This window comes from Strigops habroptila, chromosome 10 (assembly GCF_004027225.2).
Source record: "Strigops habroptila isolate Jane chromosome 10, bStrHab1.2.pri, whole genome shotgun sequence".
Lineage (NCBI taxonomy): Eukaryota > Metazoa > Chordata > Aves > Psittaciformes > Psittacidae > Strigops > Strigops habroptila.
Window position 1 is genome coordinate 6,915,448 of NC_046359.1, and position 24,972 is coordinate 6,940,419.

Here is a 24,972-nt window from a genome sequence, read left to right on the forward strand (position 1 = left end):
AGATGACTAGAAGAAGACTTACATAAATACCCACACTGGGAGACAGGCAGGTGAAATAACCAGCCGTGGCAACCAGGTGCCCAGCTAGCACTGCCCCGAGCCAGATGCAGAACAAGGTGTCTCTGGTTCCTCATGGGACCACTAATCCCCTCATGCATGTGAATTGTGTGTATACATGATTAATTGTAACCCACAAGGTGATTCTTGCAACTTGATTAGTAACAAATAGATGAAGGGATGGAGAATACTTGGCTGAGGTGCTGTGCTGTCATACTGAAAATAAAGCACATGGGCAACCAACTCTTACTGCACTAAATTAAAAGAACTCACTTAAAGTTCTTAAAACTTTATGTTCTTAAAACTTAAATAGCAGTTAGTTGTACTGTTTAGAAAAAATATGTATATTCACAATGACAAGACTAAAATAAAGTGTCCTCATGGTTTTCAAGTTATGTTGTGTAAGCACATATTAATTTCATGGCATAGCCTTTTATTTTTATTCCAGAGGACAGTTTCTTGATGACTGTATCATGTGCTTGATTTTATAGCATATGCTTGTTTGTGGTTTTGTTTTCCTTTTTCTTGGCAAGAGCTTCTAAGAAGACTCTTTCTCATCATCATTGCACTTTTTCTTTAGCTGTAAAGCATAAGTCCCCAATAAATTACCCCAAAACAGCTCAATTGATTTGACAGCTGCTGTCACTATATTAATAGGCAGCTATTGTTTTCCATGTCTTCATTTAAATTCAACAGACACTTGCTAGTGCTGCATATAAACATCTTAATTCCTGTTGTGTTTCTTATTTCTAAATAGTACCTGCACTTAGTTTATCTTCTTTGCTTCATGTTCAAATCTTAGGAAATCGGCTTTTCCAAATCTATTATTAGGTCTCTCAGCCAAATTGAACACCTTATGTCTTAGCTGGCTTTTATTTTTCTCTAAATTCCAGCCACCGTCAACAGAGGCAGTAAATCTGCACATCTTTCTTTTTTCTTACTCTCTTTACCAGACAATGCAGTATGTGCCACCTGTATTTTCAACCTATTTTCTAAATCATCCTAAAATTTGAATGTTCAGCCTAAATCTGCATTGTCTTCCCATTTGCTTTTATTTTTGTGGCTACATGTAAATAGACTGACGACACACTTGTAGACCCTAATCCCAAAGAGTATTTGGACATATGCTCAACTCCACTCTAATTTAACACAGCTTTTAAGTTTGTGCCCTCAGTTTTCTTTTTAGAAATGGAGGAGGAGGGTAAGGAGAGGAATTCAGGGATATGTGGTGAGAAGACTGCCTTCAGCTTCAGTTGTCTAGTTATTTTTGTTTATTAATTTCTAATATAGTAAATGCCTCATGAATAAATGAATAAAAAAAAAGGCTGCCCAGTAAACATTCAGAAGAACTACTATTCAATGGAGTACCACATATGTGTTTTCCATGAATAACTGCTATGTTTTCCACCCATGTATGCACTTTATAGTTCAAGACCCCCACAGATGACATCCTGGGCTATCTGTTGCTGCAAGGAAGACCTGATAATACTGCAAGACCAGAGTTCACACTGACTCCTTGAGGTTGCAGGGTACATATAAGAGTGTGGAAGAGGTCTAAGGGGTGTTAGAAAAGAGTCTCTTAACATTTCACGGTTGTAAACTGTACTTTTTAGGATGCAGAGATTAAACTGTTCTATCCCTTTGCCCATTTTAACTGTCTTGGTTGGAGATTTGAAATGTGGGTGAGAAAGCTGTTATTCAGTTTGATGTTATTTTTAATCTTATAGTGTAGATAATGTATTCAGAAACCTTTTCTTTGAAGGCAATCTGCATTCTGTGCTGTTAGAGTGTATCACATCTTTATATAGTTTGTGGGATAATTTTGATTAGATGCAGTTCCTACTCTGTGGACAGAAGCGTGTAACACCTACAGTAATTATGGTAATTTTGTATCAGCAGCTGGCTATTCAGGAGACTGCTATTTGTTTAGCATATAATACTTAAGGGCTAGGAGACAGAGAAGTGTCTGCATTTAAGAATAAACAATAAAGGCCACTTTAGAGCAGATTGTCCTTTATGTTACTTTACATTACACATACCTTAATGATAGCTCAGATTGAAGTTATATTGCTCTAGACAGCACTAACTTCATCAGAATCCCTTGGAAATGCAAGGCACAAACAGGGAAGAATTAGCTTGGCTCCTCAGGGAATCACTTTGTTTGTGCAGAAGCAGATGTGGAAGGCACATACTGCTCCAAAAAGTCAAACCACACCAAACTCTCATTGGGCTAACCAGGCCCTACCCTGAGCAATTTTGGCTGTGCCAAATGAGACAGAACTGGAAAATGCAACTGCCTGGGCAGAACCCTCTTCAGGAAGCTCTCAGGTTGCAAGAAGCTGGGACAAAAAATCTGCGAGGGTTTGCTTGGTGTGGATGCTACCTCTTTTTTTCCCCTTCTTAAATGACAGCGTTTATTTGGCTTAAGAACAAGGAGCAAAATTTTGAAACAATACTGGAAGCTGCAAATAATTCTTCTGGAGTTATGAGGGTAGCAAAGCAAAACGAAACTTGGCATCCAAGGTTAAATCACTTTCAGTGTGTAATTTATAAGTAACAGTAAGTGGATGGTTCTCTGAAAATAACCTAGCCTTTCTTGTGTAACCAGGTCTGCCTGTCTGCCTTGAGGTCTCCTGACACCACGCTCATTAACAACACTCTGACCTGCACCAGGAGCTGGACCTGCCCCAGGAGCAGCAGCGAGTGCAGGAAGCTCGCCTGACCCTTCTCTCTTTGTGGGACCTCACCACCAGCTGAACACAGCACTGCCACCCTTCTCATCAGTTGGGTTAAAACTGGATATCACGGGTATTTCCCACCAGGTTAATCTTTGCTGGAAGGCTTCCTGATAAATGCTGTTTCCAAGTACAGGAGAAAGGAAAAAACATCCCTGGCCTGTGGTAGAAGCATCTGCATTTCTCTTCTTGTAGAACAGACATTGGACGGCTCCCTGGGGCCGGTGGCAGCAGGGAATCCCTAACGGGGGCCTGCTGGGGCAGGGCCTGGCAGCCAGGCCCATCCCACCACCCCAGCTGGGAGCAGGACAGCCAGAGGTAGAGCCTCAGGGGTGGCCAGGCAGGGACAGGCAGGAGTGGTGGTGTCTCTGCAGCCCTGACAGGAATATACCCACTTATGCTCTGGGCAGGAGCCAGAGCTGTTGCAATTTCTGATAAGCCATAAACAAGATGCTTATCAAGTCAGAAGATAAGCATTCCTTGTTTTGCTGATATCTCTACACAAAACATCATAGTATTGTTATTTATATCCTATAACATCTTAATCATTTATCACTTTCCATCTGTGCTGCAGACCCAGGACTTCTGTATCTATTAGGAACTTCTACAAGTCCATAAGCATCCTAGGAGAATATTTTTTGCAACGTTTTTGTATTCTGTTCTTATGGCCTAGAGAAACAAACTGAAGCTAATGAAAAGTAATACGTTGTTGGGAAAAAAGGGAAAAGATGTACTTTGCTCTGACCCTGTTACCTTCTCTCAGAATAATTTTTCAAGTAAAAGCCTGTTCTCCCACCTCTTTGCATCTCTCAATTACCTCCTCAATTAAAAAGGTGTATTTTTGCTCAAGCAGGGTCATGAGATGTAATATTTAATTGTTTTATTGTGTGACGAGGTGGGGTTTTTTGCTGAGACTGTGTTCAGTGATGCACAGTCATTTCTGCTGACTCATTTCCTCTGTCAGATGTGGATGCTGTCAACCCCAGCTAAGAAACATGAACAGTCCTGTGGTACACAGATGGGTAACAATGTAGGAAAATGCCTTAGAACAAAACAAGTAAAAAAACTCCAAACAAAACAAAACAAAAACCTTAGAGCACTGAAAGGAGGAAGGAGATCAGGCTGAAGCTAGGTTTATTATTGATATTTGTGTACAAACTTAGTAACTGTAGTGCTACATAACAGATTATGCATCTACCCTAATGAGAGTACAGTAGACATGTTTGGTTTTTTGTTATTGTTTTACAGCTAGAACACAATCCATGCAGCTGAGTTTGCATGGGGAAAGGTGAAGTAGAGTGTAGAAAAAAGAGAATATACAGATATTTGACATTAAACTATTAAATTACAAATTTCTGTAGTTGAAAAAGGTATAAAAGTAACAAAATAAAGTACTTAAACTGCTTGCACCACTTGTGTTGGTTCTAAACCAGGGACTAGAGTTGCTTATTTACATGGGCTGTTCCATTAGTCCCCACTAGGTTGGGCTCCCTGTGGTACCATGTAGAAAACCAAAACCAAACAAACATTTGGGGCCCCAAACCAATTTCTCATTGCTCATTGCATTTATAAGTTTTAGGCAAAAGACATGTAAAAACATAGCTTGATTAATATGTGTAGATGTATGCATTATCGGAAATACAATGACAACTTATATCCAGAGAAAATATTCTTTCTTATTAGTTAAGGTTGCTGCCTCAGTGAGGTAATGCCTCACGCAAAAGTAAAAGGTCAGCTCAGGGATGATTTAAGTGCCTCTCTACCAGAGATTTGCTCCAGGGATCCACAGTGGCCCACATGGCAGGGGGTCTAGAGGCCCCTGGTCTCATAACAATTCTCCCTGAAGAGCAGCATCAGCTTTGTACTACCACACTCAGGCCTCTCCTGTTCCAGATTTGCTATGCCTTTCAGAGAAAAGTTATAAGGGACCAGGTCCCACTGCATTAGCAGCACAAAGCAGCCAGTTCTGCTGCCCAGCCGAGAACTGCCTTGCTGCAATTCCCTTGTGGGGTAGTGCCGCATAGCATCTAACGACCTCATATTACTGCAGATAGAAATAGCCGTATGTCTTCTACCAGAAATGCTGTCTGGCATTAACAACATCCAGGTAAGGTGCAACTGCCCTGAAGCACCGGGCAGCTTGCTGACAGTTTTGCAGTACCTGCTTGGCTGTTTCTCCGTGATTCAGCTCTGCTTGCTCGTGCAGGTCAGAATCAGGACAAACGCTGGGCAGCGTGGAGTACACATCCTACCCCCGTGTACAACCAGGTGCTTTTCCTGAGTCAGTGTAATAATCCAGGTGGGCTCAAAGATGAATTTTGGACATATAATTAAATAAAATACTCCTCTAAAGAGAATGATTATTGATCTTCTGCCATGAAGCTCCATCGATCTTTATGAACTAATTTTAACATCAAACCTTGTTAAACTTGAAGAAAACATCTGTGGAGGCAGATTTTTGACAGTGTTAAATAAATACACTGGTTTGTGGCTTGAGTACTGAAGATATCTCAGTATTTTTAATTTTATAAATCAAGGTAATAACATCTCTGATGAAGTGCATAATTTCTTTAATAGAAGATACAAAGACTGCTTCTCACTTTTTTATGAGGAAAGTTGCCAAAGAGCATTGTCCCAGAAGACTGCACGTTTTTGTTTCAATTTGAATTGCCCTTTTGTCGAGTGTAGACCACAGATAAGAATTTTGCAGGAAGATGTTTGAATTGGCTTAATTTTTATATTAGAGAGTCAGCTATAAATTCAAATCTTCTCTTGCCAGAGTGTGAAAATAAAGATTTTTCACCGTCATGAAAGGCATCTCTAACAGATAATGTCTGAAATGTCTCTCTATTGTGAGTGTCCTCCAGGTGTCCTCCAAATCACTGTGCCACGTATTACGTTATAAACATCTACATTTTGAGCCTAAATTTCCAAATGCTTTTGCTGATTTTATAATTTTATTTAATTCCAGTTTTATTAGAGGGCTTGCTTTTTCTCCACTTTTCTTTTACGCATTTTTGTTATGTAAAAAAAGGCTCATCAAAGCAATGTTAAAGCAATGAAAACACCTTATTTAGGTATATATTTAAATAACTCCGAGAACTGGATTCCAAATCCTACATAGTAACTCTAGACGATGTCCTAGATGCAATGACATGGTTATTTTTTATTTTTTTTTTCTGCTCTATATTTAGATAGTCTTTTTAAGTGTCCTTTTCTCTTGGAAAAGGGAGATGGGCTTAACTCCCACCAGTGACTGATCAGCTGCTACTGTCAGTCCTGAGGTCAGGTGTATCACCTGGTTTTCACAAAACCAGCACGCGCTCAGCTGAGCAGCAGATGGACAAGGGTGTATAAGAACTGTGCATACATGTGAGCTGAGACAGATGGCCTGAACAGCGTAATTCCGTGGGGTGCAGATAGATTCCTCCAGGAGATGCTGTGTTTAAGAAGCAGAAGGGCAAGAGTCATACGCTGAACTTCGCTATTTTGAAGAAACAGAACTGAAGCCCTGAAGAAGTGAAAGAAGAGAGGCTTGTCATCCCGTGGCCCCCTGGTGTTGTTCCCTGCGTGCTGGGGAGTTAGCCTACTGGCTTACACGATTGCTTCTGGCACACAAAAATACTTAGCTCTTTGTAGCTTTCCGAAAAATATGCGTAAATCTACTCTTTTGCCTGAAGCAGTGTTATGCACTGTGGATGGTAGCAATTATATGATAACACATTAAAAGTCCCACTATGATAGATAAATTATTTTAAAACACCAAAGACTAAGGAAGTTGGGTACAGCTGAACCTACAAACATAATTTCCTGCCAGAGCACAGAATACTGACCACAAATTTATTAATCCGGAATAGAGTGGAGCCATATTATGCCTCCACTGGGGTCCATCTTTTCATTTCTATCATATGATGATTTTTATCTATAGAACTCAAAAGATTTTCCCTACTAGTTAGCTAATCGATTAACAGAGTGAGTGGTTTTCTACCTCATTTGCTGAGACACACAGATGCTCAGTTAGCACTTCAGTATAATGTACAATCATTGTAGTGCAGGGAATATAGTCTATTTGCCTACAGTTTTATTCTTTTGGTGCAACCATTCACATTTCTCACCACCAGAACCAATCTGGAGATAAATGCGATTTTGACTTTCGTTAGAAAACTTCTACTTGCCTTTGCAACTAAAATATTGGTGGAAAGGACTCTAAAATATCACATGAACTAACACAGTTTTTTCTTGCCTGTTGTCCCTCAAAACAAAAATCCCTTTGTAAAGTAGATGTCTCCTACTTCTGTTTGCTTACTTTTTCTGGAATTTAAAAGTTGCTACTGAGAGCAAAGGGCAATTTTTGTCCATAGGCAAGGGAGGCTACATTCTCAAGTGTGGTCAAAAAACACATTCTCATTTTATGTCATACTCTCTTCTCTTTATGTTGTTCCTTTCCAATACATTAAATTAAATCGAAATCATCTTCTTTCATGCATTCAAGTTCTCTAGAACAGGAGAGAAATTTCTAGGTGCTAATCACTAGGATCCTTAGTCATTAGCTGCTGAATAGAAATCGGCATTCTTCCACCAGCTCTCGACTCTTATTTCAAAATAGAGCTTGTTTATCCTAAGAACTAAGGAAGGTACTTCCTATAGAATGGGAGTGAGAGAAAAAGAGCGGCTCAGACAGAAATCATTATGCAGAACAGTCACCCTCTTGGTGCCATTGTATTTTCCCCTCTTCTGAAAATAGAAAGGTTCCTTTCTCGCTTACTAAGTTTTATGATATCCAATTGAGAAAATAAAGTTCACTTTCACAAGTGCTTTACATTAAAAATCTTTAAAAATCACCATCACTATCAAAGAAAGCACAAATCCCAACCTTGGAGAAGAAATCATTAAATAGAAGACATGCACAATATAGAAATATAAAAGTTAATTAAAAGACAAGGACTTTTTAAGAGATTCACAGCCCTGCGAAAGGCCCTCTGAACAGAGCTCACTGAAGCACGGATTGTTGTCTGCTATTTCTGTATGGATTCTTGAAGTCTATGCTGTTGGAGTAGTTTCTAATAATGGTGATTTGGCTACCATCTGTCACATATTTTTCTTTCATTCTTTCCTGCAGGAGAATATGCGATGAAATGTCTTGGTTCAGTCACTTTTGCCTGTTCTTTTTGTGCTGCAGTGTATTTATACTGGAGAAGTCTGAGTCAAAGAAATGCTCTTTGGGCTTTTAGTGAAAAAGGGGTAATGCCTTGATGGTCACCAGTTCCTGGGGAAGCTAGGGTAAGGGCTAGGTAAGATGGTTACTGTCAGAACATTAGTTCTGTAATGTGTTTTTTAGTTTGAAAGAGATGGGGAAAATTTCTCTGGATGATTCATCAGCTACTAGATTCAGAGTGGATGGAGCCTGTGCTAAAAGTTTAGTGCTTCTTCAGAAATTCAGAATATTCGCTCTCACAAAGAGGTTTGTGGGGGGTCACAATTCTGAACTGAAAAACTGTGAGTTGTTGTCGGGGTAGATGCATCACATTTAAGCAGGATTTACAGATTTATAATGAAGTAAGACAGCACAATGTTCCTTGCTAGCTTTATTGCTAGTTGTAGATCCCAGGACACTAATAAAGCTGTTGCCTGTTACTAACCTTAGGATCAGCCTGACAACAATTACAGATCCTTACTGGAAGGCTTTTAGGCTACACCAGTGTAGCCTCTATCACGTACGCCAGTGGATACCAGCTAGTTCCCGGGCAAGTGGCACAGCTTATATTGTATCCAAGGCCTTTTGGAAGGAGCTGTGCCCAGTCTGCATTTAAGCAGGACTGACTTTCAGCATTACAAGAATTGGGAAGCCTTTTGCGTTTCTCTCTCAGTCATGTCTGTGATGACCCCTCCATAACCTTTATAAAGGCACAGGCCTGATCTAACTCTTGAGTCTCTTGCTGCAATAACCAGACAGTTATCCAACACACTGCCACTGATGCTAGTATTCCTGGGAAAGCCTAACACCAGAGCCCTGTCTTCAGAGCCATCCAAGTCTCCCCCAGAAAGGCAAGTGATCCGCAATGGGCCAGGTGAAGTTAGAATCATAGAACGGTTTGGGTTGGAAGAGACCTTAATGATCATCCAGTTCCAACCCCCTGCCATGAGTAGGGACACCTTCCGCTAGAACAGGTTGCATAAAGCCCCATTCAACCTGGCCCTGAACATTTCCAGGGATGGGGCAGCCACAGCTTCTCTGGGCAACCTGTGCCAGTGTATCACCACCCTCATAGTGAAGAACTTTTTCCTAATATCTAACCTAAATCTACTCTCAAGTAAGGTCCAGCTCATGGAACCCAGTGGTGCCATCACATGGGTGTTGCACACACACAGGTACTGTACCTTTGGTTAGAGACTGCAGGCAAGGGGGGTTGTTCCATCTGGCAGACTTCCCTTTTTTTTCACATTTCATTGCTGATAAATCACAGACTTCATCAAGTGGAGGAGGATGAGCAGCAGTCAGTAGTGGGATTTTCTCACAGCATCAGATCATCAACAGCAGGTGAAGGACACTTGCATGAGGAGTCTCACATTTTAGGTCCTACGTGGGGGGAATCCACACTGCCCCAGACTGACAACATACCATTTTTATGACCCGTTCACCATGATGGAAGTTGTTGCCCTCTGGCTGCCCTAACTCCTGTCATCAAAAGAGACAGTTCAGGATGGGAAAATCTGATGTTCATATATTGCAACGTGAACCTGGATGACATCTCTTTAAAAGGAGTTGCCTACCCAGGCATATGGCTGCATGCCAGGAGGTGGGAGTGAAAAATGGTAGCTTCATAAATTCCTAGAGAAGCGCATCAGCTGCTCACTATGTTACTCATTGAGTCAACAGCTAAATCCCAAAAGGCACATCCAGAAATAAAATGCCTCCATTAAAAAAAAAAAAAGATATCTTTTAAAAAGACCCTCTTGTTAGAAGGAAGACAGAAAGCCTCCCAAGGCAACTCTGTTGGCAACACAGGCTGCAATGTGCCAGGACACAACATACCGAGAGGCATGGATTACTTCGGGTGGGACCATAGCATGGGGACGTGTGGTGAACTGCCCCAGGGTAATCCAGGTTTGGCCTTAAACTTTTTGAACTCACAGGACCTTCTTCCTACTTTGAGTAAAACTAGCTCTTTTGCCACTTCTCCACCACTTTCTTCATAAAGCTGCCAGAAAACTTGCTAGCAGTAAAGCTGTGCTTGCAGCACCAGCAAACATTCACCAGCATCGGTATCCTCAGGGCATCACCAGTCCTGACTGTCCCTGCCCAGCCCTTTGGGGCTCCCCACAGCCCAGGACCCCATGTCAGCCTCTGAGGCCATCAGCTCCTTCACCAGCAATACTGCAGCAAGACCAGCCTCCAGCTCCCCACAGCCACCACCAGTGGCTCACTCTTCATCCCCTTGGTTGCTGTTATTCCAGTTACCAACCTGCAGTAGACTGTCTTCCCTTTTGTCTCTTCTGCTGTAATCTACTGTTGTAACGTAGGACCGAGTGACGATTTTTAAGTGAATTTCCATATAGGAATGCCAAATGCTCATATAGCAAATGCAACATTGTGAATTGAAACAGCCAAACCACCATGGCATAAGGGCCAACGCTGAGAGCTCCTTTTGCCACTGCACACCACGGTTTTGAGCAGGGGCTTTACCCTTCCAAAAGGGTTGAAATTAGTGGAAAAATCAGACACAAACAATGAATTCATTTGTAAAGGCTAACAGAAACAAACGGTTGAAAGGATTGCTGTAAGGAGAGAAACCCAACACTTTCTTATGGTAAATGTCTTCCCAATTCGTGTATTTACAACTGTTATAAGTTTCCAAGTGCGGATTTGTGTATTTTACAAGAAGATAAATGCTTGCAGAGTTTTTACTGATGTGATATTTATTGTTAAAGATTTATTAAACTGATTTTGCCTTCTTTGTGGTGTAACTGCCCAGAAATCTGCTCTTCAAATCACTCTTGTAACATGACTTCACGGACCTCTCCGTGACTGAAGTATTTCACCTCACGGATTGCATCAAGGTTTCCACCATCACTGCAACTTTGAGAAATCATTTCTGTCACTTCTTCCTGTGTGCTACTGGCCATGGAAACAAGACGGCATCTCCTCTGTTCCACCAGTTTCTAAACTTGAAAGACTTTTCAAGGCGATAACGCAAGCAGTGCTGGTGAGAGTACCTGTGCTTGGAGTCACTGAACCAAATCGTTTTCATCCACTTCTCCCCAGGTGGACTTTCCTCCATCACCCCTTACACCAATCCCCAAGGCAGAGAGCTGAAACACCTCACAGACCCAATGTGGGGCTTTAACCTGCCTAATACCCTCCAGGCTCGTTCCTCACGGGCCTAACCCTGATCGTTCCCATTTCGTCTGCCTCATTATGCCACAAGGCTCTGCCTACGGAAGGCGTGCGGACCGACCACCGAGGCCGCAGCCGGACAGCCCTCAGCTCCGTGCGCCTGCGCACGCCGCCCGATAACTCTACAGCTTCGCTGCCGATCCTCCCTCCCGCTGGGGGCCGAGCAGCGCTTTCCCCGCCCCTCACCGGGGCCGCCGTCCCGCGCTTGCGCCGCCGCTCGCCCTCCCGTTGTCTCCTGCGCCGCGCGTGGGGCGGGGAGAGCTGTCACCGTCCCCCGGCCGCATTGGCCGCCGGCTGGGCCGGGGCGGGTGCGCGCGCATCCCCATGCCCGCCCCTCGCCCGGGAACTCCGCCCGACTTCCCCAGCGGTGGAGGGGTCGCGAACCCCCTTTGCTCTTCTCCCGCCCGCGGCCCCCCACCCGCAGCAGCCATCAGCCCGTGTGGGGGGGACTGTCCCGGGTGGGGAGGACCCGCAGCCGCTTGGGCAGCCGCAGCAGCGTTACCCTTTCGGTACGTTGGTGGCGGTCGGCTCAGCTCCCCTCATTGGTGCGGCGCCAGGGGCCGCAGCGGGGACCACCCTGGGCTCGGGAGGGGGGAGGCCGGCGCGCCCGCCTGCGGGCTCGCACTACGCAGCTGGTGGCCTGTTAGTCGCAGCGCGGCCGGCGGCGGGGTGGCGGTGCGGCCGCGGCGGGGCTGTGCGACCCGGGGCCTGTGCGAGCGCCCCTGGGTACCGCGGGCCAGCCGCTCGCTTCTCGCCTGGCCTCACGGGCCGGGGGTGCGCGGCGGCGGGCGGGCTAGCAGCAGCCGCCTTGTCCCCTCCGGCGGCAGGTATCGCGGGGCGTAAAACCTTCCCGGGCGTCTCCTTCCCAAGTTCTGAGTAACTTTACTCGTTAGGGGGAGACCTGCCCACGTCCCGGCGGGGGAGCGGGGCGGGGGGTGAGCGGTGACATCGGGGGTGTCCCCACGGCCGGGGCCGCTGGTCGCGGCCGTCCCGCAGGCCCCGGGCAGCGCTGGCTTCGGTGCTGCGTTACCTCCGGGCCGCCACGGGTGACTTCAAGTGCTCCTGCTTGCAGGTTTGTGCCTTCGCGACGTAGACATGGTTGTTTCCTGGCCGTAAGAGTTTTAAACCCATCTACCCAAACGGAGCAGCAGTTCTGTCGAGTTTACATCCCACCGCCCGGTGCTGAAGTTGGTGTGTACATGCAGGACTGGTGATGCAGGAATCGTCCTGTCTTTGGTTTGAGGGCTATGTTATGGCATGCGTGCTCACTGTTGGGGTTTGCTTGGTTTACTGTCAGCAGTACTCTGCGTGCATGAGTAGTAGTTTGGAAAACTCAAGTGTTTCCTTAATTCTGTTGTATTTGAAAGTCAAACACAGCAAGATTTGTATATCCTGAATGTTTCTTTTGACTTTCACAAATTATAAATATTAGGGGTTTTTTGGTTGGTTGTTTTTTTGGAAGCCTCTTTAGAAGTTATTCAGAATTCTAGGAATTCTGCCCTGTTCCAGCACAAACCCTTTTAATACTAGGCTATGGGATACTGGATTTAGTAGCTTAGAATATTTGCCTCTTGCTTTCCTACATTTCTTTAAAAGTTGTATGCAGAAGCTGAATGGACATGGATGTCTAAATATTTTCCTGTCTGCTGGCCAAGACAGTGCTGTAATACGAGGTCATACATTGCTGTGTTCAGGCTCCTTATAAAAATAGTGCTTAAAAAGAAAAAGTTACTTTTTTTTTGGGTATTTGAGTATGAGCCTGTAGTTCTGAATATATAGTTTCTCAGATGGGTCTAATATTCCATAATCTGCTTCTCGATGTGTATTTTTTAGCATGTGTACTTTATTTTCTAGTATTTTATCAACAGAATCTGTTCACTGCCGAGGTTCAGTCAAGGAGTTGGACATGTATCTCGACTTAGCTTTGCAGTTAGTCAAAATCAGTATTAGTTTGCTGTTTGATCCCATCGATGTGCCCTCTAGAATAAGTAAGGACTCTTCTGCAAGCAGTTTTTATATCTGGGTCCCGGGATGCATAGTTTCCTGAGAAAATAAAGTATTCCATTCCAGTAGGAAGGACTAGTAGGAAGCTCCTTCTAAGGGTAGAACTTGGTAGCTTCAGCTCTAAACCATTCTTTATGTAATGGCAGCTTCAGATTAGCCCTGTGTCAAGTTGGCTTAAAATTTTTCATCTCAGTGTAGGTTTTGAAAGGAACGAAGAATTTTATGTATGTATTTTCTCCATACCCGTCCCCAAATCTCCTGTAATTCCTGTGCTTTTGTTTGTGGAGTTTCTTTTGCCATCTCCCTGCACCCCAGCCTTTGGGGGATTCCACTGCTTGGTTTATATCTGTCCCACAAGTTTCCGAGCAACAGCTATGAAATGTAGCATTCTTATTGATCTTTGTAGCTGTCTGACAAAATGATAAGACACAGTACAAGGCAAATGTTTCATGGACAGCTTCGTGTGATGTCAGAGGGACAGGGAAGGAGGTTCTGTGAAACTAAGTCTCTTTAGAACAGTTATATTTCTTAGAGCATATATTTGTGTCGAAACCTTTTGCAAGTTGAGCAGCTACTGCAATGAAATTTCGGTGTGCGTAGTTAATTTTGTAATACTTATTGCTGACTAATTTATTTCATCTCGCAGAGCCTGAAAATTCTGTTGAGAAAACGACAAAATGAGTAGCCGTCGAAAACGTGCACCTCCATCAAAAATAGATGAGGAGAAGAAGAAAAAGCTCTGCTGGAATATGCATGAAGATCGGAGAAATGAGATGATAACATTAGATGATGAAACAACCAATGAGGACCATGTTCCAGGTCCAAGCACTTCTTCTTCTTCCTTCATTGTTATAAATGATGATAGCACTGATGAAGACCTCGTTCAAAAAGAAGGCAGTGGCACAAAATCTGTCAAGTTTTTGACAGTTAACGATGAAGAGGACTCTTATTCCATCTTGACTCCTGTGCCAGTACAGCTAAATATTATAGTCTTGCCATACCGTGCGGATGGGTCCTGGAAAGCTTTGCTGGGAGAATTTGCTCTTCATCTTCCTTCTGAACAAATTCTAACTGATGAATTCATTGAAAGGAGCTTTACTTTGGTGAGAGGAGACTCTGATGATCAGCTGCAGGTCTGTGTTCATGAAAGAAGTGGAGAGGAGTACAGTAATGAAACAAAAGAATACCTGGGTGCTTACGAACAACGTATTTTAGTGGAATCAACTTTAGGCGGTGAAATATTGGAAGGCTTGAGATGGTTGCAAAAGAAGAAGATAATCGGACTTTATCAAAGACCTGGAGAGGCTCAAGCTTTAAAGGTATGGGTTCATATATTTGTTTTGCATTTTAAAAGTTCTTTTTTCTTTTTCCTTGAAATATAAAATAAAAACATATGAACAATGAATTCTGGCAGCTACCCAGTATTTTTATAATGTGCTGAAAATATATAGTTGCACTGGTAATAATGCATTACCCAAGGGAATCATAAAGCTTTTAGCTGCAATGTACACTATCCTCCGTATGGTGATTTTAGTAGATTTATTTTATCTGTCTACATCTGCTAATTTTCAAAGCCACCGTTGTTATTGTCATACTCTCCTGTTTATAATATTCTTGTCAATCTAACAGTTAATGAAATGATCAGTTGTATAACCATTTCACAGGTTGGAATTTACCTTCTGGAAGCTGGGCTAAGTAAACCAGAGTTTCTCAGTGATGGAGGTGGAAGACCCAAGAAAGCTAATCAGCTGATTCAAAAACTCATGGAGAAGTTCTACAGTTTTTTAATTCCAGGTAATGTGATTCAGCTGAATATTGATGAATAATTTTTGTGGGTTTGGGGTTTTTTTGTAGATTTAACTGTAAGGGAAATATTAAAAAAACCAGGAATTAAATTTGGAAAGTTTTTGTTGCTAGTTTGGTGCATAACACACAACTGAGGCAGCAGAATTACTCTTCAGCTTATATTGTAAAGCAGTTATTATGTAAGCTACTACAAAATGCATCTTTATGACAGTTTTAAGAACACACCACTGCAAATTTACAAATATGGGCTATGTCATCATTTTGGAATTGAAGGTATGTCTGCTACATTGTACTCAGTAGTGATAAGGATTTTTAAGGTGATCAGTGACCACTTTATGGTGTGATGGCTTAGGAAACTGAAAAACCAAAGCCTTGGTCTTGTTCCTAAGTGTAGGATGGATTCAAAATGTTAATTGAAGACTGACTCAATAACACTGACTGTAATATACTTTGTTTCAGTGGTTTTGCAGAAGCAACAGAAGCATATCACCCCCTGCATAGTTGTACTTAATTTCAAAAGGCATAATTGTATAAAAAAATTGAGGCAACTTGCTAAAGAGAAGTTAAAAGGAAAAGCTAACAGTAGAATCTGTACATCCATGTCTGCTGTAAAGAACAAACATGCAACTGTCAGAAAAGACTTGAGATATACCAAGAGAAGGTTCAGCCATCCTGGACTCATTTGCCTTTCAGGACTGCCTCCTAACGGACTGTCTGCCAGGCTCCTGAACAGGCCAAAGTCTGTTCTCTGGAAGTCCAAGGCAGGAGTTCTGATGACCCCCCCTCTTTACTTCTCCGAGAATAAAAAACTATCATTTTGTGATCATTATGCCCAAGTCAGCCTCCAACCATCATATTCCCCCTGAGTCCTTCGCTGTTCACAAATGGCAGGTCCAGTGGGTGCCTTCCCCAGTTGGCTCACTCACCATGCAGAATATTCAGAAACTTCACGGGTTTTGAACATTTATTGTAGAGCTAACCGCTTTTTTGAGAAATCTGTTTACAGAGATTTCTTTTGTTTGCTTTAATAAGTAGCTGGTTTTATAATGGCTTCTATCCTGTATCTGCTATATAGTATTACATGTCGCTTCTTGTTGCCGCAGTGAACACACAAGCGTAGATCACATATAGATCCAGCTAGCTGCTTTCTTAATATGAAAAAACCCATAGTCTTTAGAATTAAAAATGTATGTTGCAGCAAAGTTTCTGAAATGTTGACCAAAGTTGACTGATGATGCTTGTCTTGAATTATTTGGTGTATGCAGATGAGCTGGAGGAAGATGAAGAAGAATCTGACGTGGAACTAGAGCGACAAAATATTGAAGAGCTTTATGACTTTGTCAGGCACACCCATCAGCAGGATATCCAGTTACTGAGAGAAGATGTGCAGCATCCTGCATTAATTCCTATTCTAAGGCCATACCAAAGTGAGGCTGTGAACTGGATGCTTCACCGAGAGAACCTCACAAGCACGCCAAGCAGTGGCAAGTATATGGATCTGGAAAACTTGCATAGTTAAGGAAAATGGCATTGTATTGTCAGCAGGAATGTTTCCTTGCTGTTTGATTAGAAGTTTTGTTAATGATTCCATTATTAATTTTATAAAAGCTGTTGATTGGGTTGTACACTAAATGATAAACTAAACTTTGCTGAACAGCAGTTGATGTATCTTGTTGGTCATTAAGCACTTCGAAGTTAGACGTCTGCTTTTTGTCTTGAAGTATCACAATAAGGCTGAGCAATACTAAGCAGTGTGCTGTAGAGAAACCTCATAATAGTAACATGAACTCTTTCTCCTCAGAAGATGCACTGCACTTCTTGTGGCGGGAGGTCATCACTCTGGGTGGAGAAAAAATCTACTATAATCCATTTACTGGCTGGTATGTTTTTATAGTTATTTCTTTCTGAGAACACCTCAAGGTAGTTCTTTGTGAAAACGTTACTGGCAGCTTTTACTTGGAGGATACAAGATAATTTGTAACTGTTGTTTTCAGTTAGCAACTAAAGAATTAGGACAGTGATATCTTAAATTTTGGGTGGAGAAAAAGAAACCAACAAACCCTAAACAACCTTCCCCCCTAACCCAACCAAAAAACTAATCAAAAAACCCTGGAGTATATAATGCAAAGGTAAATGTGTAAATTTAAATGTGTAAATTTTGAGTTCAAAACATAATTCTTAAAGCTTTTTTATTTTTATTTTTTTTTTCAGGAGGGGTTTGTTATTTTATTTCAATATAAGTTTGTGAGTTTAACTTTTTTTTAAATTAGAGCATTGGAGGCTGTGACCTTCTGGTCCAATGTTTTTAAAGCCTAAAGGAAGGAGGCAGTATAATGCTTTTATTAACTCTGGCTGTTGCATTACTAATTCTTTTTCACTTTTCTCTTTAATTTGGTTAGAACAGAACCTATGGCTTACTAGTTTGCTTTGTTTTTTTCCTCCTATGTAACTTTCATACTGTTAACACTTGTGAATATAAATATATTTAATTTTTTTGGAGACTAATATTGTGATATGCTAAAGTTAGCAAAGTAGGGCCTGTTAGGAGAGGACAAAATAAAAAAAACCTGGCATACATATTCATCTTGGTCAGGTTTATACACCCAAAAAACTTGCTAGCTTTTCTCAGTCTCAGCTTGACTAATAAAAGTTAATACCTCACCTTCCAAACTTTGCCTTGCTGAAGCTATGCTGTGTGCGAGTCCCTCAACACATGCTTCTCTGTCACACCATTCTATAGTTACTGACTGTCATTTGGGAATGTGCTTGAATTTTAGTATTATCCGAGAATATCCAATTGCTGGACCCCAGTGGCCCGGAGGCATTTTGGCAGATGAGATGGGTCTTGGAAAAACAGTAGAAGTGTTGGCTCTTATTCTGACTCATACCAGACCAGACATTAAACAAGATGATCTGACATTACCTGAGGTAAGAAGACCAGGATATGATTTAGTACGAAGAAAATACTTTTCAGAATTAATAGAAATGCATGTCTTTTGAGTTTGTTGGTTGATGTTTTATCGAGTCCAGATTTAAAGATGTGATTTAAAGATGGATTAAATTATAGTGAAAGTTTTTGTTTCGTAGGTTGTGCTACTTGGTGGCATAAGTAGTAAAATGGTTTGCATGAGAAGTCATTGATAGTTTGCCAGTGTTCAAGGGTGTTAGCAGGCAACTGTGCTGTAAATAGGCTGTTTGTAGTTTACATGTGCTCCAGGAGTGTACAAATATGTAATTTAGTCTAGTATGTTGGAAATCATTCTCCCCGTCACTTCATTGTATTGATGAGTACCATTAGACATATGGCCTGTACTAAAATAGGGACAATTTAAACTCAGTGAATAAAGATTTCTGCTCCCCCTCTATTTCATACCATAAATGGGTTTATTTAGCAACAGTTTTTCATCTTTTCAATTTCCTTATCGTGCATCCTGTGAAAACTTAGCACGTTCATGAAAACAAAAACATATCTCTGAAGGGAGAGAACCTTTATCCTAAAGTAAACTCTTGCTGCTTCTGTGGGTAAGGGTTTTGAATCAAATCCTTTTGAACTGGTAGCAGCCAGTTTCATTGTACATCTATTCATAATGATCTCCTGCCGGCTTATAATTTTGTCAGTTAAAAAGACCCAATTCTCAGAACAAATCAATACTGAAGTGTGTCAGAGGGTCAGCACTGAGGAGTGTGAAGAGAGGAGTATTAGCAGTAAAGAACCTGGAGATCAACTGGCAACAACAGCTAGAGACCATAGCTTTTGGAGAGCTAGAGTTATCAAACTGTTTCATGGTATGAGTAGTTGGGACAGACGTCTTAGCTAGTGTTTTGGGATCTTGAACAGAATTATATGACGTTGCCTGTGGTGAAAAGGCACTATTCTGCTAATCCAGAAGGCCCCTTGTCATCTGTATTTTTCTTGCCTTTGAATATAAAATGTCTTTCTTTGATTTCTTGGAGGGAGGAGGGGAAAATAGCTTTATTCCGCCAGAGACTTTCTGGATGACTCCTGGCTTGTGTAAGCCAATATCAGAGTTACTCCAAATGTTTCAACTCACTGTAGGGCTCAAACAGCATCTGGAGTTTCATTGTGGTTACTGTTTAAGAACTCTGCAAAGCAACCAATTGGACAAGGCAGATGAAGTATCAATGAATACAGCTATAAAGCAATTAATCATAGAAATATTGGCACTGTATTTGTTCCAGCTTTGAGATTCTTTTTTATATCCCAGTTCTTGAGTATACATCTGCTTGAATTAAATCACTATGGCTGAATCACTAATAATAAATTTTTGGGGCAATCTCTAAAAAGAGAAACTTACTTGTTATACAGTTACTAGGGCTTTTCAATCAATATTGCTTACCTTCTTTTGTTTTTCCAGTTATATATTAAATACACATTTTCCTCCCCCCATCGGCAACCTTGATCACTTACAGCTATGGTTTCCTGCAACTTAATTCTGAAGTGGAGGACCAAACAGCTTGCAGGGCTTCTCTTTCTATTCTCAGTGTAGGGTGCTGAGCACCATTTGCCAAGAAACTGAACCGAATAGGGTATCACTCTGTACACTAAAAATGAGCTCTCTGAGCGCACATCTGTAGCAGCTCATGCTTATTTTCAAATGTGAAAAGATTAATGGAGTTCAGAATGGCTGTGAAGGGAGATCAGCAAATAACTATTTAATGTTGTCTGCATTAGGGTAAGCTCGTGAACTTCTTTGTTCCACCTCAGCCTTTAGAGGGAAATAAAAAGAAAAAGCCAAAGGAAATGGAGCTTAAATTGAAGGAGAAAATACAATATCCCAGTAAGTATTCCTGATGACTTTTTGAATGTATTTTGTTTTTGACACAAGTCTTGTATTGGCCGCTGACTATATGAGTTCAAGGCTAATCTTCAGTTCTGCAAAATGAAATTATTCTTTTGCTGAGCACTGTGATGTAGGATTGCATGCTACAAACAAGTGATCCATAGGTAAAACTAAAATTACCAACGCAGAACTCTGTGCTACAGAGCTTCATGTTACTAAAGGTCATTGTAAGAGAGTGTATGCATTTAACCGAAATAAACTCTTTTTACAAGCTTCAGTATGAAAATTGAATGAGTAACTTATTTCTGTTGTTATTCGGTATTGTCTTAGAATCACTGAAAAACAGCAGTTTGTTGGGCTACCTCAAGTAGCTTTCCTCAAGTTGTCAGGACTGCTGCCTGCCTTTGTGCTCATCTGAAAAATGCAAAACAGTGTTTAGAGTTCTGTTAATACTCATTTTCCAAGATAACTTTGATTTTATCTGAGCTGTAAGTTTTTTGCTTTGATTCTACATATAGGCTTACGAGTGATGATATTAGCAGCTGTAAAGGAAATGAATGTGAAGAAAGGAGCATCCATTATTGCAATCTTTAAGTACATCAGTGCTATATATAGATATGACATACAGAGAAATAGACGGCTTCTCAAAAGAACTCTAGAAAAACTGATCGCAGAACAAGTAGTAGAGCAAGTCAAAGGACATGGTCTGGCTGGGTCTTTCAAGCTGGGAAAGAATTACAAGGAACAGAAGAAGCGAGAAAGAACCAAAGAGCAGGTAAAACATGCTGCTGTGGTTACTTCAAAGAATGTTACAAAGGCAGATCTTATTTCTACCGATTGCATGCTAACCTCAGTCGCATTATTGATAAAAATGAATAAGACTGCAGCATTTGCTTTGCCATTCATGAACAAAGCAGCAGAAATCATAAGTAGATCAAATCTGGGGCTAAAATATTAACTACATGTGGTGTTTATACGTTCCAAAACAAACAAAGGTAAGGAGAAAGTCTGACATTCTTGGTTAATTTTACTTCGTAGATAGCAAGGACTTCAGAAAGCATTCAGAAGAAGCAGTTGATTGATGTTAAAACTGAAACCAAAGAGTCAAGAAATAGTGATGTCACTTCTGAAAATGCCCATAAAACTCCTTTACGGGTGGATATCACCATGGAAGAACATGATTATTGTACAACTAGCAAACATAACAGGAAATCTGAAGCAGATGATGAGAACTCTGTGAAGAAGAATGATGTTCAGCAGGAAGCTGTGGTCCCAAAGTCTGCTGATCTGCATGGTAACCTCCTTGTCTCCAGTGATGTGAGCAGTCATCCCAATTTTGATGTTTCTAAAACTACAGCTGATATCCAGCAGGAAATCCCAAAAGATCAGTCCTCACATTCCCAAGAACTTGCTGGCAATAGTGTGCAACATACCAGTTCTGTATTTCCATTTAATACCTCTGAATATCGTTTTGAATGCATCTGTGGTGAGCTTGGATTGGCTGACTATAAAGCTCGTGTGCAGTGCTTGAAATGTTACTTATGGCAGCATGCAGAATGTGTAAACTATAAAGAGGAAAACCTGAAGATCAAGCCCTTCTACTGTCCTCATTGCCTTGTGGCAATGAAACCAGTTTCCACAGGAGCAACTCTGATAATTTCTCCGAGTTCTATTTGTCACCAGTGGGTAGATGAAATCAACAGGCACGTAAGATCATCTTCTCTTCGAGTTCTGGTAAGATTATATGGCTTCATATTCTAGTGAGTTGTTTTATCAAGGCTTGGGGCTGCCTCTCTTACATTCTGTATGATATAAAGCTCAGAGGTTTCCTTGTCCTTGGTGTCAGAATTCTGCATTTCTCCATGTTAGACCTGTGCTTTGGCATCACACAGTGCATTGGTGTCCCAGAAGGACTGTCTGCATTTAGTTCTTCATTTTTTCCTTATTAGTTGGTCACTGGGAGGTGGTACAGTGGACTAAATATCTTTATCAAGTGGAAGCAAATTTTGAGCAGTTGCAACAACAGGTGATTTCTGAGAGGGAAGGCTATTTCTGTGGTTTTTCTCTGAAAGATTACCAAGGAACTTAGAAAGGCCTGACTATAGGTGCTTTGGAAGTGTCATCTCAGTGTACATTTACACCCACGCAGCTCTCTGACAGTTGGTTCTCATTTCATTCCAGATGAATACAAATGTTTCAGTAGGTAAAGAGTGTACTTTTGAATTTGTGGTTCACATGTTTTATAAAACAAGTCTTGGGCTTTGGTGTTTACTGAACATAACACCATTTCAACTTGGGCATTGTCTCTAACATCTGCCATATTTATTAGGATGCTGCTCATCTGGAGACCATGTATTGTCCTTTTAGTTGATTTCTAATAGCGCTATCATTAAAATAAATGCAATTATACATACAGTAACTATGGCTATACAGGATTTTTATTTTTTTAATATAGTTATCACAGTATTCAACAGTAACCATTGTCTTTTAATAATGATGTAGTCAAGTTTTGTCCTTCATATTTTTAGTAGGCAAGAATTTGTGTAATAATAAAGTGCTTTGAGAACTGTAGATCCCTTATATTGGATAAAATAACAGTAGTAGTAGATTGATAAGGAGAGGAAGCTTTGTATTCAGGGATGTATCTGATACCTTCAGCTATCCTGCCTACATGCCTAATGTATAAATGAATTTTAGGCTTCCAGTAAGCCATTTGTGTGAGCTGTCTAATTAGCTTTAGCACAGCAGCTAACAAATGTGTAAAATTTGCACAGTTTTCATAGGACCCAGTCCAGGTTTTATACCAGCTTTGATGAAAACTGTCAGAAATAGATTTACATGGTAACAGTAAAATAGCTTCAATAGTGAATGTCAGTACTTTAGCTGTGTGACACCTTCCATTCTAAGACACTGTTTTCATTTTCTTTTAACTGCCAACTGTAAGTCATCCAGGCTTGCATAGTGCAGACATCTCAAAGAACCAGCTTCCCATTTTAACAGGCTTTGCATTGCATGTGAAGGGTGTTTTTTATTCTTCCAACTGCTTACAACCCATGGGAAATTCTAATGGTTTTATATAATAGAACAAGAAATTAGAATTTATTGATGGGTCCTGCTTTGTGGCAGGTTGTCTTTTCCTGTGGCTGTGAAAACAACCAAAACCTGGCCAAGTTATAAACCTCCGGAAAATCTGTTCATAAACACTTGGAAGAGATCATTAGACTTCAACAGCTATTTTTGATTCTTAACAGTTGCTTCAGTGAGCATGCTCTTCTTTTTTCTTTTTTTCTATTTCCCCCCATCCCCTTCTTTCTCTTTCGTTCATGTGCATTGACCTGCTTGCACACATGCTCTGTTGTCACGCTCTGGGGCTGAAAGAAACATTTGATAGAGGGAAAAGTATTACTGGAAGACAAAGTGCAGTTAATTAATAGTGAAATTGACAGTGAAATCATGTGCTCGTCATCAAAGAATAAAGAGGGGAGAAATCAACTAAGGTTTCATAAGGTCACCTTAATTTTGGTATTTTTGACTATTAGTTATGTGAATTAAGAGAACATTAAAGTTTGTGACACTCTGAGGGACTGAAGGATGGTGTGATTTTTCTTAAATGGTCAAAGTGTTTGTAGGTAGTTGGCAGATAAACACTAACCAAGATGATCAATTCTTATATAATAAATCATGAACTCATAGAATGAGAGAGGAATAGAAGGATGCTAGATATCTGAAGATGAGACTAGAATAAAGATTCTTTCTAAAAAAAGATTGCGAAATTGAATATTGTGATTAATAATCAGATGAGTGGCAAGAAGTAGCTGATGATAAAATTCTTGAAGTAATGGACGCCTGTAATTTTTAATTAGATTCCTGAAGTAAATTGGGAGCAAGAGAAAAAGTTAGTATGAATTTAATGTGTATTGTACCATACAGTGTTTGAAATCTAAACATTTTTTTGTATTTAAGTATATTGGGACTCAATGTGTGCTGTGTTTATTTTCTTGAGATATAGAACGCTATCATGAGGAAGCATATAGTAAAATGTTCAGTTTATTTTATTTTTTTCCTACTTAAACTGCTGTATGTTTCTGAAAGGGTCAGGCTTAAAATGACAAGTGAGATAAGAAAAATACTTCCGATATTAGAAAAATGTCAGTATGAAAGGCTTATAATAATATTTTGTTGGTGCACAGGTGTTGTTTCTTACTAGGATATTTTTTCTATCTCATGAGTCTCTGTAGAAGTCCTTTTTGGAGTTTAAACATTACCCAGTGTGTCATTTCCGGTTTTTAAATATTTCACTGCATACATCTGTCTTTGCCTAATCATCCATGAAATTTTGGGGGCAATAGGGAGAAAGGTAGTATGTCTGCAGTAAAGAAGAGGGCCGGACTGCTGCTCCATACAGCATTACAGAATACTTTATCTTGCAAACAATTGTTGCAACAAATAACTTGTAGAAAATACTCAAGTCCCCTTTTCTTGAAAGGAGGAAAAAAAAAAATGTTTTGTGACATTATAAATAATCATACTTAAAAATTTTGCATCAATGTATTATATTTATTATCTGTTACTTTACATGGATTTCCCACTGGGTTGCTATATGAGTACAGGTTTTACGAATGTTTTCATATTATATGAGCAAGACTGCTAAAAGCACGCAGGTATTAAGCTGAACTGGTATTCTAGCATTTTTATTGAAGTGTCTCTTACCTTCATTCTTTGCTAATGTGCTGTTGAATACAAATCTATGTAGGTGTATCAAGGTGTGAAGAAGCATGGCTTTTTGCAGCCGCACATGTTGGCCGAGCAGGAGGTGGTTATCACCACATATGATGTCCTCCGCACGGAACTGAACTATGTGGATATACCCCACAGCAACAGCGAAGATGGGCGCCGTTTCAGGAACCAGAAGCGGTATATGGCCATTCCAAGCCCCTTAGTAGCAGTGGAGTGGTGGAGGATCTGCCTTGATGAAGCACAGATGGTTGAATGCACTACTGCAAAGGTCTGACATTCCCAGTCATGCACTTACTTAACTCGAAAAGGTTTTGACAAGCTTATTGTAAATAATAAAATAGACTTCAGGCTCCCCCTTTTAATTTTCAGTGCACTCAGATAATTTGTCCTTGTAGCTTGTTCTTTAGAAGTGACTTTTCTGTTGGAGATACTTACT

The 24,972-nt window shown here is 40.8% G+C and overlaps 1 protein-coding gene across 4 annotated transcripts in view; it reads left to right on the forward strand.

Moving 5' to 3' along the window:
• The first annotated feature begins 11,434 nt into the window (after nucleotides 1-11,434).
• Nucleotides 11,435-24,972, forward strand: part of SHPRH (SNF2 histone linker PHD RING helicase) — a 53,832-nt gene continuing 40,294 nt past the window's right edge. For 2 of the 4 annotated variants that reach the window (XM_030499311.1, XM_030499314.1), the window contains exons 1-10: nucleotides 12,135-12,259; nucleotides 13,838-14,510; nucleotides 14,856-14,985; nucleotides 16,263-16,481; nucleotides 16,799-16,877; nucleotides 17,775-17,925; nucleotides 19,691-19,796; nucleotides 20,318-20,574; nucleotides 20,838-21,533; nucleotides 24,553-24,804. In XM_030499311.1, coding sequence (XP_030355171.1) covers nucleotides 13,869-14,510; nucleotides 14,856-14,985; nucleotides 16,263-16,481; nucleotides 16,799-16,877; nucleotides 17,775-17,925; nucleotides 19,691-19,796; nucleotides 20,318-20,574; nucleotides 20,838-21,533; nucleotides 24,553-24,804 — 2,532 coding nt within the window. In that variant the 5' untranslated portion in view covers nucleotides 12,135-12,259; nucleotides 13,838-13,868. Of the gene's footprint in view, nucleotides 11,697-12,134; nucleotides 12,379-13,837; nucleotides 14,511-14,855; nucleotides 14,986-16,262; nucleotides 16,482-16,798; nucleotides 16,878-17,774; nucleotides 17,926-19,690; nucleotides 19,797-20,317; nucleotides 20,575-20,837; nucleotides 21,534-24,552; nucleotides 24,805-24,972 lie in introns of those variants that run through there. The other 2 variants (XM_030499312.1, XM_030499313.1) reach the window with 2 other exon arrangements.